A 15819-nucleotide genomic window follows, 5' to 3' on the forward strand; every position below is an offset into this window, starting at 1 on the left:
GTCATTTTAACTATGAAAACAGCAGATTGGCACTTTAAGTTACACCAGCCAATAATTGTTATAATGTTCCCCTCTGGCTTGGTAAAGAACTTTTATAGTTGTCGCTTTAATCACTCTGAAATATATAATGTTAGATTTCCATTGAACAAATTATACTCCTTTCCCTATCCACATTACAGATACATTGTGTGTTAAACTGTAGAGAAAACCTCAGATCAGCAGCATCAGTGGTTTGATTTGATATTAATTCTAGATTTACAAATCAGAGGTGTACGGTTCCCGCCACATGAGGAGAGTCTGTGGATGAGTGAGGATAAGAGAGGCATCATTGGCCACCTGTAGTGAGCCAGTTAGCTGGTGGGACAGTGGTTAGTGTGTGGGGTGCTCCGTGGTACCAGGAAAGGGCAGGTGGGATACAGAGTGAGGATGTGGCTGATTGGTATCAATTACCTGGGCATGCAGTGAAGCGGGATAGGTAAAAGCAGGAGGAGGTAGAGCAGGTGCTAGTTCCGCTGGGTAGAGGGGGTATGGCGCCCACACTTCAGGGCTACCCGGGTAAAGTGCAGGCACTGTGAGTTCATCTGTAAGAAAAGAATAAGGACACCAGGTTAATAATAACAATACTGAAGAACCATAGAGAGTACTGCTGTTCACAACTTTTTTTTATGTTTTAGTTTTGTATTTTTTCATTCTTACATAAGTGGCAAACTGACCACATTAGTAAAAGTTGTACAATACTATGTGCGTAATGACCCGAAAAGGCAAGTAAAGGCTTGTAGCTTTACAGTTTGGTATTCCTATATTCCTTTGGTACTGCTAGAACCTGTTCAAATGGAAAGATTTGAACAGCTTTGGAGCTCTGACGACCTGCAGCTTCATGCACCGTCGGGTTCATGGAATACAGAGCATGTGCATGACCTCTAAATAATAGGACGTTTGTTTTATACCTGTGTAAGTGACTGTGAAATTATAAGCCTATTCATCATTATAAAGGAGTTATGCGAAGAGCAAGAAAGGTCCCACCTCTTCTGCTCTCCGGCGCTCCTATTCACCCTCTGCCTGTATGTGCTGATAACTTCTTCAGAGGAGGGCGGGAGCCAGTTGTGAGTAATGACCAATAGCTATTGGACATCGTGTGTGGGTGCGGTGCAATGCCCGCAGCTACTTGTATAATCATGCCTGTTATTATAAAATAAAGGACATTATTTGACCCCTAAAAATGGGCAAAAAAGAGGTCCAGATATCCAGAGAGCAGGAAAGCTCCTGCCTCTTTTGCTCCCCGACACTCCTCTTTCTCTCTCTGCTCGTCCGTGCTGATACTTCTGCAGAGAGGGTGGAAGCATGTTGGAGGCAGTGATCAATAGCAGCCTGATGTTACTGATGTTGTGATGACATCAGGCAGCTACTCGACATTGTGTGTGGATATGGTTTTGCCCACATGTGATGCATGCAGTATGCTCCTGTCTCCCTTTCTTCTGTGAAAGTATCAGCATGGACAGGAAGATGGAGGAGATGGAGCGCCAGAGAAAAGAAAAGGTAGGACCTTTTCTGATCTCCAGATATCATCTTTAAAGTTTTATCCCAGTACAAAAATATTGTCTATTGGCAGGATAGGTGACAACCCAGTGGCCGTTCCCCCACCAAACAGAGTATCCTTGCACCCTGAGTAACTGGAATGGCAATAGATATACTCAGTCAAGGTTCTACTGACTCCCTCTAAGACTGTATCTGTTTCTGCACTGTGCTTAGTGTTCAGAAGTCCCATAAAGAGTAAATGGAGCTGGGACCAAAGCCCACCTAGACATCACCCAGTGAACTTTAAGGCTTGGGTCTGTTCATGTATAATAATAATTGTTATGATGTGTTCCCTTCCAAAATATTGTAATAATAATATATTGCCTACAGGAAAATGATGTTCAGTTGTGGTAAATTTTGCCTGTCCATAAGGGGCATTATAATGATCATTATGCATACATGGACCATTCACAAGATCAGAAGGTCTTCACAAGTCACCATTATTGGGTTGTGGAATGTCACACATCAGTGTTACTCATTAAAAGGATATTTAAACATTTATTTAGTTTTTTTTTCTTTTGTATTTAAACCCTTTTATTACCTGTGGCCTTTTGGCTTCACTGTTATATCCTGGTATCAGCTGTTGGCTACAGAACAGATAAAGTAATGAAATACGCAATGCCCTAGATCCATTTGTTCATTTAAATTTGTTTTCCTGTGCCTGCGAATGGATATTGTTCCTTAGATGCAGCAGGTTTTGTTTTTAGGCTAAACATTCTACAGTTGGCACAGAGCTAGAAAACATTTTAACCCCTTAAAAAGGTTGGTCACTTTATAGTAAAATAGTCCAGTGTACAGTAATAGTAAGTGTACTCACTGTATATACTGACAGCAGCTCCCTGTGTACCTCATAGAGCTAATATCAGACTCCCCTCCTCCAGGCTGTGGTGCTCTGTGTTGAGTCTGTCCATAAGATGGCCGACATGGAGGAGCATGTGACCATTCCCCCGTCTGAACTGTCCTACACTGAACCTGTATATGCCTATGGTGGACACTGGGGGCGGGGCATGGTCACATGCTCCTCCATGTCAGCCATCTTATGGACAGAAACACCACAGAGCAGGGCAGCACAGGAGGAGGAGGGGAGTCTGATGTTAGCTCTATGAGGTACACAGGGAGCTGCTGTCAGTAAGTGCAGTGCACTTACTAATACTGTACAGTGAATATTTTACTGTAAAGTGGCCAACCCCTTTAATGACTGGCGTATTTTATAATGAGTTTGCTCAAATAAACCAGAAACCAGCAGCACTACCGTTCAGAGGAGATGAATGTGGTGCACGTAGCTCAGGGCCAAACTGAATATAGAAAAAGGGATGAACTGCAGAACTCCAAATGTAGCCTCATATGCCAAAAAAGAAACACAGCAACATTTCAATCCCCTCTTGGGATCAAGCCCAAAATATAAACATATACCAAGATAAAACATATTTCTTGTTTTAAAAAAAATGTCTTTAAGTTGCAATTTTACAGGAGGCATATTTTCTGAAGGAAGACCGAATAGGATAAATGACATGATCATTTTATAGTTATTATTAAATACAGATACAATTTGCATGTAATTGTTGTCTTTTAAAAGGGTACTCCAGAGAAAGTTTTTTTCTTTCAAATCAGCTGCTGTATGTCCTGCAGGAAGTGTTGTATTCCTTACAGTCTCTTTTCTGCCACCTCTGTCCATGTCAGGAACTGTCCAGGGTAGTAAAAAAAAATTCCCCATAGAAACCCTTTTGTGCTTTGAACAATTCCTGTCACAGACAGAGATGGCAGCAGAGAGCACTGTGTCAGACTGGAAAGAATACACCACTTCCTGCAGGATATACAGCAGCTGATAAGTACTGAAAGACTTGATATTTTCAAATAGCAGTAAATTACAAATCTATATAATTTTCTAACACCAGTTGATTTTAAAATATTTTCTTTTTTTGCTCAAGTACCCCTTTAAGCAATTGTTAAAATACTGACCATAAAAGAAGTATACAGCAATAAAAATATAATCAATGTTAGTGTCAGCATCTGTTCTGCAGTTATACAGATGTGCTTTGTCACGCATTACTGCTAGTAGGCCAATGTCACAATCATTGGAGATGCGTAACTCTCACAGACTGTCCTGCCTGGCTAGGAGCTCAATTTCTCAGGCCTATTTTTCCACAATCTGAGAAATAAACATACAAACACATGTACACCCACAGGCCATCTCTGCAGTTCCCAGATTTTGGACTGAGAGAACTATTACTTCTAAGTATGTTCCCACAACACCCAGGGGACCATATTCCCAAGTCAATATGAGGAGGTGAAAGGGAAAAATAAACGGACTACTTCCTGGAAGCTTCGTTTCCTGTGGCTAGCCCCATTAACAGATATTAGAGCATTTAACTTCCATATTATTCTAAGCACAAAGCAGTTAACTGAGTAATTAAGAACACATTTGTCTCCTGAGGAATGTATGTACCATGTGCTGCGACTTCCATTCATTTCACATACAGATATTACTGACCAATCACATTGCTATAGTGCCCTGCAAGAGCCTCCGTCTACCAGAAGATAGGCTACTGTTCCTGTTATTGTGCTATATTGTGGATTTTATAAACCAGCATGTGCTGCAAGAAATCCTGCAAGACCTATTATTATAAAAGGGTAAGAAGAACCTGCTGCTATGTCCCTATTGCACACAGGGCGCTGAGGATGAAGGTAAACTTCTTATCTTCATCCTCAGTACATTTTATGTACTTTTAATACATATGCTAATTAAGTGTTTTGGTGCACTGGGGGCGGGACTACCACCCCCAGTGCACAGATTTCCTCTGGGCCACATTGCAAGGATTCAGTGGGCTAAAGCTAAAGACTAAACCACAGTGATTCATACAAATTAATTCTTGTTAATTAAACTTTCACACAAACTTCGTACAACAACTGTAAAAGAACTTTGAATGCTGTCGGCAGCTCTTAAGATATTGTAAGATATCCTCCTGGATATCTGAATATATGGAGATTTATGAAAGAATAAGAGTGCTTAAAATATTCCTGAGTTACAGAAAACTGTAATTATTAGTACTGAGATAAAACTGTAGCTATCCTAAAACACAGGAAATCTGACTCGAAACACAAGCGACAGTACAGAAAACGTCTTGTTCTAATTATACACGGGAAGAGAAGACGAATGATATCAAAGTCAACCGTCATCTTCTGTCTTAAGTTGACAATTTACGACTCTCATGGCTTTTAGAAGCATTACACATACCAAAGTGTATTTAAGGTTCATTTGCAGTTTAGTTTTAACAGATGCTTTTCAGCTGAGTCATTAGTTACATTGAAAGGAGAGAAAAGACAAGATCACTCTCATTCCCGCTTATTTTCAGCATGGCGATAAAACATGAACAAAAATCACCTCAGTTCCTCCTGATCGGCTCAGAGGGAACATGCACTTTAGCTTACACTGTAAGGCTATGTTCATAAAAGGAAAATACAGCCATATGTAATAATGCGGTCCATTGAAATCAATGAGAAATTTGACACACCGTATAGAATAACGTCTATAATTGATTACGACCGGCAAAATAATGAAGATGCATGAGCTCACTAATGTAAGAATGACTATAGTACCCCCATGTGTCCTACATTAACATGAGACTGGGTGATCCTACATGCTGGCAATACATGCCATAGCTTGTGCTCTATCTGTAGTCGTGGCCAAAGGTTTTGAGATTAGTTTTCACAAAGTTTGCTGCTTCAGCGTTTTTAGATTTTCTCGTAGATTTGTTAGGCAGACGTAAAGCACATCTATAAGCAATTTATAGGTTTTTGAACTTTTATTGACAAATACTAGAGATGAGCGCAAGTCGAGCATACTCGAGTCCGTCCAAACCCCGCAGTGGCTGCAGAAGTTGGATGCAGCCCTAAGGCTGTCTGGAAAACATGGATACAACTATAGGCCATAGGCTGTATCCATGTTTCCAGGACTCCCCAGAGCGGCATCCAACTTCAGCAGCCACCAGTAATCAAACGCCAAATGATTGGGTTTGGACGAATCTGAGCGTGCTCAGTTGCTCAGCTCTATTTGGGGCATCTTCGAGAATATGTGTCATGCCAATATTAAAGCATCCTGAGACCATTGGGTTTGAGCATGCTTGAATTTCGCACAACTGTTGTCCCAAACAGTGGGAAGGGGGCTTTATCATACAAAATAACATTACCCCAGTCTTCTGCCGTCCAATCCCCATGATTCCTGGCACTTACTGGACTCTCTTAGGTACCCTGAAGCTTTCTTCAACACAGATGAGCCTCTCTCCTTGAAGTTCTTGATGATTTGATAAATGGCTGATTTAGTGGGCAGTCTTATTACATGGGACGATTATCGTGCAAAAAATCATTAAATCGTTTGAATTTAAACGATAATCGTTCTGTGTAATTGCAGAAAAATTGTTCGTATGTCGTTGATCATTGATTTAGATCTGAACCTTAAATTATTGTTAATCGTTCTCTAATCGTTCGCTGTAATTCCACATTCGTCCGCTTAAGTTCCGCATTTTTTCACTAATTGTTCAGTGTAATTGCACATTGTCCATTGTTTTGCTGGGGTCAGAAGGAATAAACGATCATAGTGACGATCGCAATAACAATCGTAGTAACGATCGTAACTAACGACCCTCGTTCTGTGTAATATGGTGAACGATTTCAGGTTAACGATAAACAATCTCATTTGCGATTGTTTATCGTTAGTCGTTAATCGTTAAAAATCACTCCATGTAATAGGACCCTTAGGGCCCTATTATACAGGACGATTATCGTGCAGAAAATTGTTATACCGTTTAAATTTAAATTTATTCTTTAAGTGGTATGCAGGCAATGATCAAACGATTATTATTATTATTATTTTTTTTAAATACAAGTCGCAGCTCCAGGACCTGGAAGCGGGGGAACAGTGGGACAGAGGATATTGGTGGTGGTGCTAGAGCCGGGAAGGTAAGTGGGATTTATTTAAAAAAGTGCCTTGCCCAGAGTACCCCTTTAGGCTATGTTCCCACGACATATTAAAGTTTAATAAGAACAGCCGTTGTTGTTAAACAATGGCCGGAAATAATGTTAACGGCCATTCTTTTTAACCTTTAGTACATCGTGGGAACATAGCCTTAAGATGATTTTCATGACTGCAGTATATTACAATTCATCTGAGCACTCATAACAATTCAAATCAATTGTCAATGCAAATTGTCACTAGAAAAACCAAAGCAGCAAATATTGTGAAAACCAAAGTTTGTGTCAGTCTCAAAACTTTTGGCCCCAACTGTACTTTGCAATGAATTGCCATGGTTTCACATTAGAAGTACAGAGAGTTACTGCCTTCTAATATAACTAAATGCATATGAGGTTATTAATTAAGTAAAATCATGTGTCTCACATTATTAGTAATTACATGTACCTCATAGTAGGCGTATGCTACTCTTTAGCCCCATGCACCGTGTTTTAACTTCAAGTGCTTCAATTTAATTTGATTTCACATTAGTCACATCTTTGATTCAGAATGCCCACCTTTGATGGAATATTGCACAGCTCCCTAAAGGCTATCTTCCCAAATTTTTTAGGTAAAAAAACTGCCCTTTTATGTTATCAAGAAATGGCTTTTTTTTAATCTTAAAAAGATGTTGTGGGAACATAGCTCAAGGCCTCCTAACATAGCCTGAAGGCCTCCTAATAGCCTATGGCAGGGGGCAAATATCATCCTATGTAATAAAGACAACACTCTAGGAATCGTCCACTTGTTGGCTGTTTATTGTCTTTTTAATATGTTAAAAAATCACTGGCCATTTGGCCCGGATCATTCCATATAGTAGATGATACATAGCCAGCAGCTGATCCGGTATATAGAAAATAATAAAGAAGCTATGCTTACCTCTCCACACTCCCGGTGCCCTCCTGCCTTGTCTCTGCGTCCTCCGCGCCCTATTACACGGTGCGATGCTCTGCAGAACGTTAAAAGACCACGATCAGCCGACTTTGTGCATGTCAGATGATTGTTGGCTTTCAACAGGTCCTACTACACTAAATGATCGGCCTGAATAGTCGGTAATCGGCCAAGTAAGGCCGGCCGATAGTTGTTTAGTGTAATATGGCCTTAAATGTTCATGATGAGCCCATGTGTCTGAAGGAATAAGTGATGTACAGAAGGAGGAAGTTAATTTTGCGTTCAACAATAGACTCCTCTCCTATTGTTCCCAATGCAGTATTTATAAATACATCAATATTTTTCATATTTACATCACTATGGTATTTTTTTATAAGACAACTTATGATTTTATTGTAAATCCATTCATTGCATATATACAGATGTAGCCAGGCTTAACTTGAGTTGTGGCCAAGGTTACCTTGATCACAATAACGCGTTTAACTTGACTTTCTAATTGACTTACTGTAACATACAGTAGCTCTCTGACACAATTGTTGCATCAGGGATCAAGTTAACCCTGGCTACAACTCATGTTAAAGTCTAAATCAACAGTAGATGTGATATAAAGCAAGTTTGCAATTTACATTCTTTATTAATTTTTTAGTTGTAATGGTAAACATAGCATTTCCTGTTATCTGAGTAATTTTTTCTAAAAAAAAAACAGTAAACAGTCAGAAAACAGGAAGTCCAGTGTTTCCCAGGCCATCTGAGAGCTCACAGAGAAGGCAGTATTGTGATTGATGGAAACATTGAGCCGTGACTCTCTCTACTGGCCAGAATTCCTGTGTTTAGTCTTTTTTTTTCAACCAGCACAAGTCAGCAAATCTGCCTTCAGGAGACTGGACCTGGCTTTCTGGTAAGTTCAGCTTTCATTTACAGCATGATAACAACAACAAAAATAATGAATGTAAATTGCCAACTTGCTTTATTTCACATCCACTGTTGATTTAGATTTTGAAAGTTACAACGACACTTTAAGCCTGGCTATATATATATATATATATATATATATATATATATATATATATATATATATATACATATACAGTGGTGCCTTGGATTACGAGCATAATTCGTTCCGGGACCGTGCTTGTAATCCAAATCCACTCTTATACCAAAGCAAATTTTCCCATAAGAAATCATTGAAATCAATTGGTTCCACACCCCAAAAATCATTTTATAATCATTATAGCAGCAGTGTGTATAGCTGAGTGTGAGTGCAAGCACATTATAGCAGCAGTGTGTATAGCTGAGTGTGAGTGCAAGCACATTATAGCAGGAATGGACAGGATGGGAAACACAAGGACTGATAGAGACTGCAGGAAGCATGAAGGAATGAGCAGGGCAGATGTGGACACAGTATAGCAGCACTCTCTGTCCGGGGAGAGAGGGGTTAAAGCTATAAAGAGATTACCCCCACAGTCCTGTCTCCTGATGCAAGCCCCAGCCTGAAGTGGATCTGCTATAAATTGGAAGGTGAGAGAGACTTCCTGGGTCAGAGTACTGTGCTGCAGACCCCGCTATGCAGGCCATGCCCCTCCCCCACTCACGCTCCCACCCAATACCAGGAGCTCTTAAACCAAAGCAATGCTCTTAAACCAAGTCACAATTTTGAAAAACTGTGAGCTCTTCTTGCAAAACGCTCTTAAACCAAGTTACTCTTAAACCAAGGTACCACTGTATATATATATATATATATATTTATATATATATCAAGCATCATGGTACAGTACCTTTTCCCCATAGAAAGATATCTACAAGGAACCCTTCACCCCAGACTTGTTACTCATAACTGGCTCACCAACACATTCCTGGCAGCCTCATTGAGATTACAGAATGGGATCACATTTCCTAATTATCACAGCGTAGTATGGGGGATGTGTCCTCGCCAGCTGTCATGGCTTTGTCTCCTAGAAATCTTTTTTTTTTTTAACAATTGTAATTTTTATTTTTTTTTTTTTCCAACAAAAAGGCAGACAGACATAAAATTGTACAAACTGGGTGATGCATATGTAGAGGCAGCAGAACATTGTTATAATGCATAACGTAAAATAAATGTCGATAAGACAGTTTAGCCCCTCCACAGGAGCAGGCAGGAAATTCAGAATAATAAACCGTAGCAAAACAGCAGCTACCAGATCCCGGTCAGGGTTCAGAGATAACAACGTCTGCATGGGTAGGGTTCTGAGACCATACTAGTCCAGTAGCAAAAACAAGACAGGACAAGACATAGACGCGGGACAAGAAGGGAGCAAGAAATGATGGGGGGGGGGGGGGAGGGGGGTGGAGGGGGAGACAAGAACAGGGGAAGACAACGACGGGAAGAGACGGACTAGGGAGGGAACCTAGGATGAACCAGTGGCAGATGCTGCCGGGGAGGAGTACAAGTCCCAAGGGGCCCAGATAGAGTCAAAGGCCTCCAGCCGATTGTTCAGGGATGCCGTAAGGCGCTCCAGGGAGCGTAGCTCCCTGACTCTAGCCTTAAAGTGTATAATGGAAGGGGAGGACGATTGCCTCCAACCTTTAGCGATTAGGGACTTGGCTGCAGTCAGGAGGACCAATAGCAATTTGGCTTGTTTTTTCCTGATAGTTTTAGGGAAAAGGTTAAGGAGGCAGAGGCCTGGGTCCCTATGGATTGTAACACTGAGGATAGTGGATGATATCTCGCACACCTCCCTCCAGAATGGTCGGATAAGCTCACATTCCCAGAATATATGGAACTGGGAGCCTAATTCTCTAGCACATCTCCAGCAGTGAGGGGATATTGAGGCATTGAACTTATGTAACACCTCCGGAGTGCGGTACCAGAACATCAGGACTTTATAGTGGGACTCCTTATAGGTAGTACATATGGAGGAGGTGGCAGCCCTGTCCCATATAGTGGCCCAGCACTCCGGAGGCAAAGTCCTCCCTAATAGCGTTTCCCATTTAGACATATAGGCATGCTGCACCAGGGTTCCTTCTACAGGGGAGCCAAGGATGCGATAGATGTCAGAGATAAGGCCCGAAGTGGAGGTCCCCATTCTGACTAGTTGCTCGAAAGCTGAAGGTTTAGAAACTGTGAGAGCCCCCAGACGTGTCATCATAAAGTGTCGGAGTTGGAGGTACATAAAGTGCGCCGAGGGAGGGAGAGCATATTTGTCAGTCAATTTATCATATGGGAGGAGTGTACGAGATATGGGATCAACGATGTCAGCAAACTGAAAGAGTGCCTTAGATCCCCAGAGCTTGACAGTATGAGACTGAAGACCAGGAGGGAAGTTCGGGAAGAGCAAAAAAGAGTTCAGGGGGGAAGCAGAAGAAGTGAGCTCAAACCTGGCAGAGCACGAGGACCATATGTGGAGGGTGAAACGGATAGGTCCCAGGAGTGAGAGATGTGAGGAGCTAGGCGGTGAGGAGTGCCACAGGAAAGAGTTAGGGTGGAAGGGAGCTAGCCATATTTTTTCAATTTCCGCCCACTTCTTATACGCCAAATATTTGGACCATGCCGTGATTTGGCGTAGGTGCGCCGCCCAATAATAGTGAAGAAAGTTAGGGACCCCCAGCCCTCCTCGAGATCTGCTACTCATCATTACCGAGTTGGGGATCCGGTGCCCCTTGGACGCCCAAATAAACTTAAATACTGCTCTTTGGACACCTCGCAGCTCTGAGAGAGGAATACGGACTGGGAGCGTCTCAAAGTAGTATAGAAGTTTAGGCAAAATGGTCATTTTTACTGCCGCCACACGGCCTAAGAGCGAAATGTAATGGGGGGACCATTTAGTTAGGAGGTTCCGTATATCTCGGAAGAGGGCTGGGTAGTTAGCTGAGTATAGGGACGGATAGGAGGGAGTAAGGCGGATACCCAAATATTTAATGGAGGTAGAGGTCCATTTAAATTTGAAATTTGAGCTAAGCTGGGCAATCAAGGGGGCCGGCAGATTGAGAGGCATAGCTTCAGATTTAGAGGTATTGACTTTGTACCCTGATAGGCGACCATATGTACCCAAGAGGGAATGCAGGTTCGGGAGGGAGATGAGCGGGTCTGACAGGGTGAGGAGGACATCATCTGCGAATAACATGATTTTAAACTCCTTGCCTCTGACCGACACACCTCTGATGTCCGGGCAGTTTCGAATCGCCGCCGCCAGGGGCTCAATGCAAAGGACAAAAAGAAGGGGTGACAGAGGGCAGCCCTGGCGGGTGCCATTCGAAAGGGAAAAGGTCTCAGACAACATATTAGGGAATTTAAGTGCTGCTGTGGGATTGGAGTATAAGGCCCTGACCGCTGTTAGGAAGGGCCCAGAGAAGCCATAGCATTGCAATGCCTCAAACATAAAAGGCCACCCAAGGCGGTCAAAGGCCTTTTCCGCATCCAGGCTCAGCACAAGGGCACTCTCCTCTTGTTGATTAACGACATCAATGAGGTCAATGGCCCTCCTCGTGTTGTCCCCACCCTGTCTCCCCGGCACAAACCCCACCTGGTCTGCATTAACAAGGGAAGGTAGCCAATACCCCAATCGAGTAGCCAGCAATTTAGTGAATATCTTAAAGTCTGAGTTTAGAAGGGCGATCGGCCGGTAGTTGGAGCAGTCCAGGGGGTCCTTGCCAGGTTTGGGGATAAGAGTGATGAAAGAGTGGGACATAGAAGTAGGGATAGGAGAACCCTGGAGAAAGGAGTTGTAGAGGGAAAGTAGTTTAGGGGACAGTTCAGAAGAGAAGGTTTTGTAGTAGAGGTAGGAAAAGCCATCCGGCCCAGGTGCCCGCCCCGATGGAAGGGCCTTAAAGACCTCTGTAAGTTCCTCCACTGTAATCGGTGCATTCAGTTCCTCGAGCGCAGTAGCGGTCAGGGAAGGCAGATTACACTCGCTCAGGAAATCAGAAAGGCATCGGGTTCGGGCCTCCGGGTCCGATGGTAGGGTTGAGGGGAGGGAGTAAAGTTTAGAATAGAATTGGTGGAAAATGGAGGAGATGTCTTTAGGGTGATAATGTAGGGTCCCCTTTCCATCCCTGAGAGCCTGCGGAGACTGTGCGGCAGCCCGGTCGTTGAGCATCCTTGCCAGGAGGGTATGAGCCTTATTGCCCTTTTCATAGAAGCGTTGCCTAGAGTAGAGGAGAAGCTTCTCCACCTTTTGCAGCAAAAGATCTTTGAGTTGTTCACGGGCCGCCACAAGCCTCCGCAGGACACCCAGGGAGGGTCGACGGGCCAGACGCTGTTCTAGGGAAGCTATGGCGGATTTAGCATTCTGAATGGCTAACATGGAGTCTGTTTTCTGGCGGGAACCTAGCGCTATGCAATGACCCCGCACAACTGCTTTGTGGGCCTCCCATAGAACCCCTTCAGAGGTTACAGACCCCTCGTTTTCCGAGAAGTAATTAGAGATACTAGTCTTGATAGAGTCTCTGGTGATCTGATTTTTTAAGAGGGTGTCATTCATACGCCAGTGACAGTGTCGCGTAGGGGAGAGAATGGCCTTGAGGTGAACTATCACAGGGCCATGATCAGACCAGGAAATGGGGTCAATGGTCGCACTCTGGAGCAGTCGGACAGTGGGAATGTTGCCAAAGAGGTAGTCAATACGAGAGTGGAGTTTGTGGGGGTGGGAAAAGAAAGTATACCCCCGCTCCGTAGGGTGGTCAAGCCGCCAAAGGTCATAGAGCTTATGAGCACGTATGAGCTTGCGGAATTCTGCTGATAGTTTAGCCTGTTCTGTAGGGGTAGGCCGGCCGTCTACGGAGTGCCTATCCATTATCTCAGAGAACGGTAAATTGAAATCTCCCCCAAGGATCCGTGGAGCCGGAGGGTACTTTGCCAATCGGTTGAGAACCCTACGGAGGAAGGGTATCTGGGAGCGGTTAGGGGCATAAACGTTGCAGAAGATAAATTGGCGGCCTTGTAGGGTGCCGTCTACAATAACATATCTCCCCCCCGGGTCAGAATAGGAGGAGGAAATCTGTATGGGGCACCTGTGAGAGAATAGGATGGCCACTCCCGCCGTCTTATTGCCTCTAGAGGCCGAAGCAACAGTGGGATAGGAATGGCGTGCAAACCTAAAAGTTGCCTCCTGATCAAAGTGCGTCTCCTGAAGGAAGGCAACGTCTGCATGTAGGTTGCGGAGTTCCCTCAGGAGAAGGCGTCTTTTGGTGTCAGAGTTTAGGCCCTTGACATTGAGGGATATACACTTAGCCATTGGGAGGGGATAAAAGAATACTAACGCAGATGAGGGTACTCACTCCGTCCCAGTGGGTGAAAGGAAGCAGTCTCCAGAGCAGCATCGGCCAACATGGAACCCTAGGGGGCAAAGGAGAAAAAAGGGGGGGGAGGAAACAAGAGGGAAAACCCAGAGACACATATACACAACAAAAAACAGGAACGAGAAACCAAGAAAAGGAAGGGCGCAAGGCCCAAAAAACAAGCCTAAGCGGCCTGCAACGAGGCAGAAAAAAATGCCAAAACAGCACCATGGCTGTCAACTGGCAGCCCCATGGGGGAAGAGGGCGCCACCTGAGGGGAACAAAGAACATGGGAATACTCCGAAGAGGAGGGTCAAATACGACCACACAGCTACATATAACAAATGAGTAACGAAAAGAAGGGACCCAGAATATCAGCAACAATGTAAATCACTATAACAGATCATGGAGGGGGGGGGGGGATCCTCCCTCAGCCAGTAGGACCAGGGGGGGAGAGGGAACTCTCGGATCTGGGACGTCGCCTCTTCTGGCTAGCCGAGTGCCAGATGGATGGTGGGGGAGGGGGGGGGGGAGCCACCGTCCAGTCAGAGATTTTGGGGACTGGAAGGTCCAGGGTGTCACAAAACACAGGCAAATCCACCAGACTGCGGAGAACAGCAGAGCGTCCATCCCGTCTTGCAGTAAGGCCAAACGGGAAATTCCATCTGTAGGAAGCATCATGGTCCTTGAGGGTAGTGAGCAGAGGCCGCAGGAGCCGTCGCTTTTGGAGGGTAATCCAGGAGAGATCCGGGAAGAGCTGTATTTGGGCACCGTAGAAATCCAGCTCACGGAGGGAACGGGCCTTGGCCATGATGCTTTCCTTCAATGTATAATCATGCAAGCAGCAGATGACATCTCTAGGTGGGCCGGAAGAGTTCCTGGGTCGTAGGGCCCGGTGAGCTCTATCAAACTTAATTTTGTGGGTGGATGGCTCGCCCAGAAGCATATTGAAGAGGCCCTCCAGGGTAGATTCTAGGTCATTGTCCTGTGTCGCCTCTGGGAGACCCCTGACCCTGATATTATTGCGCCTGCCTCTGTTGTCGAGATCCTCAATGTGGCGCTGCATATCATCCAAAGCAGAAGCTTGTGAGGAGGCAGTGGAGTGCAGGCTAGAAATGTATGCCCGGGTAGAGTCATGGTCATCCTCCAGGGTTTCAACCCTTAGTGCAATGTGCTGAATGTCCTTCCGGACAGCGGCGATTTCAACCCTTAACGCATCTTTCACTTCAGTGATAAGGGTTAGTAGGTCACTCTTCGTAGGCAATTGTGAGAGCATGTCCCGAACACCCTGGGGGGATGCAGGCCCCAGTAGGGAAGCTTCAGAGTCCGAGTCAGAGTGCCGTCCCCCCTGATTACGCGGGACCCCAGATCGGGCGACAGATTGAGAGGTTCTAGGCAGGGTGACATCCTGGTTGTTATTGCCAGCCTTAGTTTTGTCCTTTTTAGGCGGTTTTGGGGTCGCCATCATGTAGGCAGAAATGCGTTGCTGGCCCTTTAAGAGCCCGTGAGATTTGGCTGTAAGGTCACTGGGGGGTGATGGAGGATGGTGGGGTTCTAAGGCACTGGGATGGAGAGTCTCGGGGGTGGGATGAAGCAGGGATATCTTCTGGCTGCTGGCAGGCCGCAGGGAAGGGGTTAACTCACCCACCAGGCCGGAGGCGCGCTCCGGAAAGCAAGATGGCGCCGCGGCCTCCTCAGGCTGCACAGAGGACTCTGCAGGGCAGCGTGGCTCCAGGGTCTGGATAGACAGCGCCTGCGGTTGTGGCTCAGCGGAAAGGCCGGCGAATGGGAGCGGGTCTCCAGGCCCCCGGTTCCCAGGTGAGTCTCGGGCCTCCGGAGCGGCGGGGAAAGATGGCCGCGGTCGCGGCGTGTTAGCAGCGGCGCCCCGTGTGAGGTACGGGGACGCCGACGGAGCCCCGGAATCCGGTCCCGCTGGAGGCGGCCGATGTCTGGGGGTCCCCCTCTTGCCCCTCCACATATGCTGGGGGTGCTGGGTCGGGTAAGGCAGGTCTGGGTCCCTGTAATGCAGCTGTGTGGCTGAGGAGCTCCCTCACTGCACGTCCATTCTCCTCAGCGGCTCGCCACGCCCCCCC

At 45.2% G+C, this 15819-nt stretch overlaps 1 protein-coding gene across 2 annotated transcripts in view; it reads right to left on the bottom strand.

Annotated features, from left to right (window-relative positions):
- The window catches only part of RBPMS (RNA binding protein, mRNA processing factor), a 163825-nt gene that overhangs the window by 38813 nt on the left and 109193 nt on the right, over positions 1 to 15819 (bottom strand). Inside the window, exon 6 of one of the 2 annotated variants that reach the window (XM_069978054.1) lies at positions 451 to 581. The exons of the other annotated variant lie outside the window; for it this stretch is intronic. Within the exon in view, the coding sequence (XP_069834155.1) occupies positions 451 to 581 (131 nt within the window). The remainder of the gene's footprint in view (positions 1 to 450; positions 582 to 15819) is intronic. 2 annotated transcript variants of the gene reach the window in all.

The sequence above is a fragment of the Dendropsophus ebraccatus genome, chromosome 7 (genome assembly GCF_027789765.1).
Source record: "Dendropsophus ebraccatus isolate aDenEbr1 chromosome 7, aDenEbr1.pat, whole genome shotgun sequence".
NCBI lineage: Eukaryota > Metazoa > Chordata > Amphibia > Anura > Hylidae > Dendropsophus > Dendropsophus ebraccatus.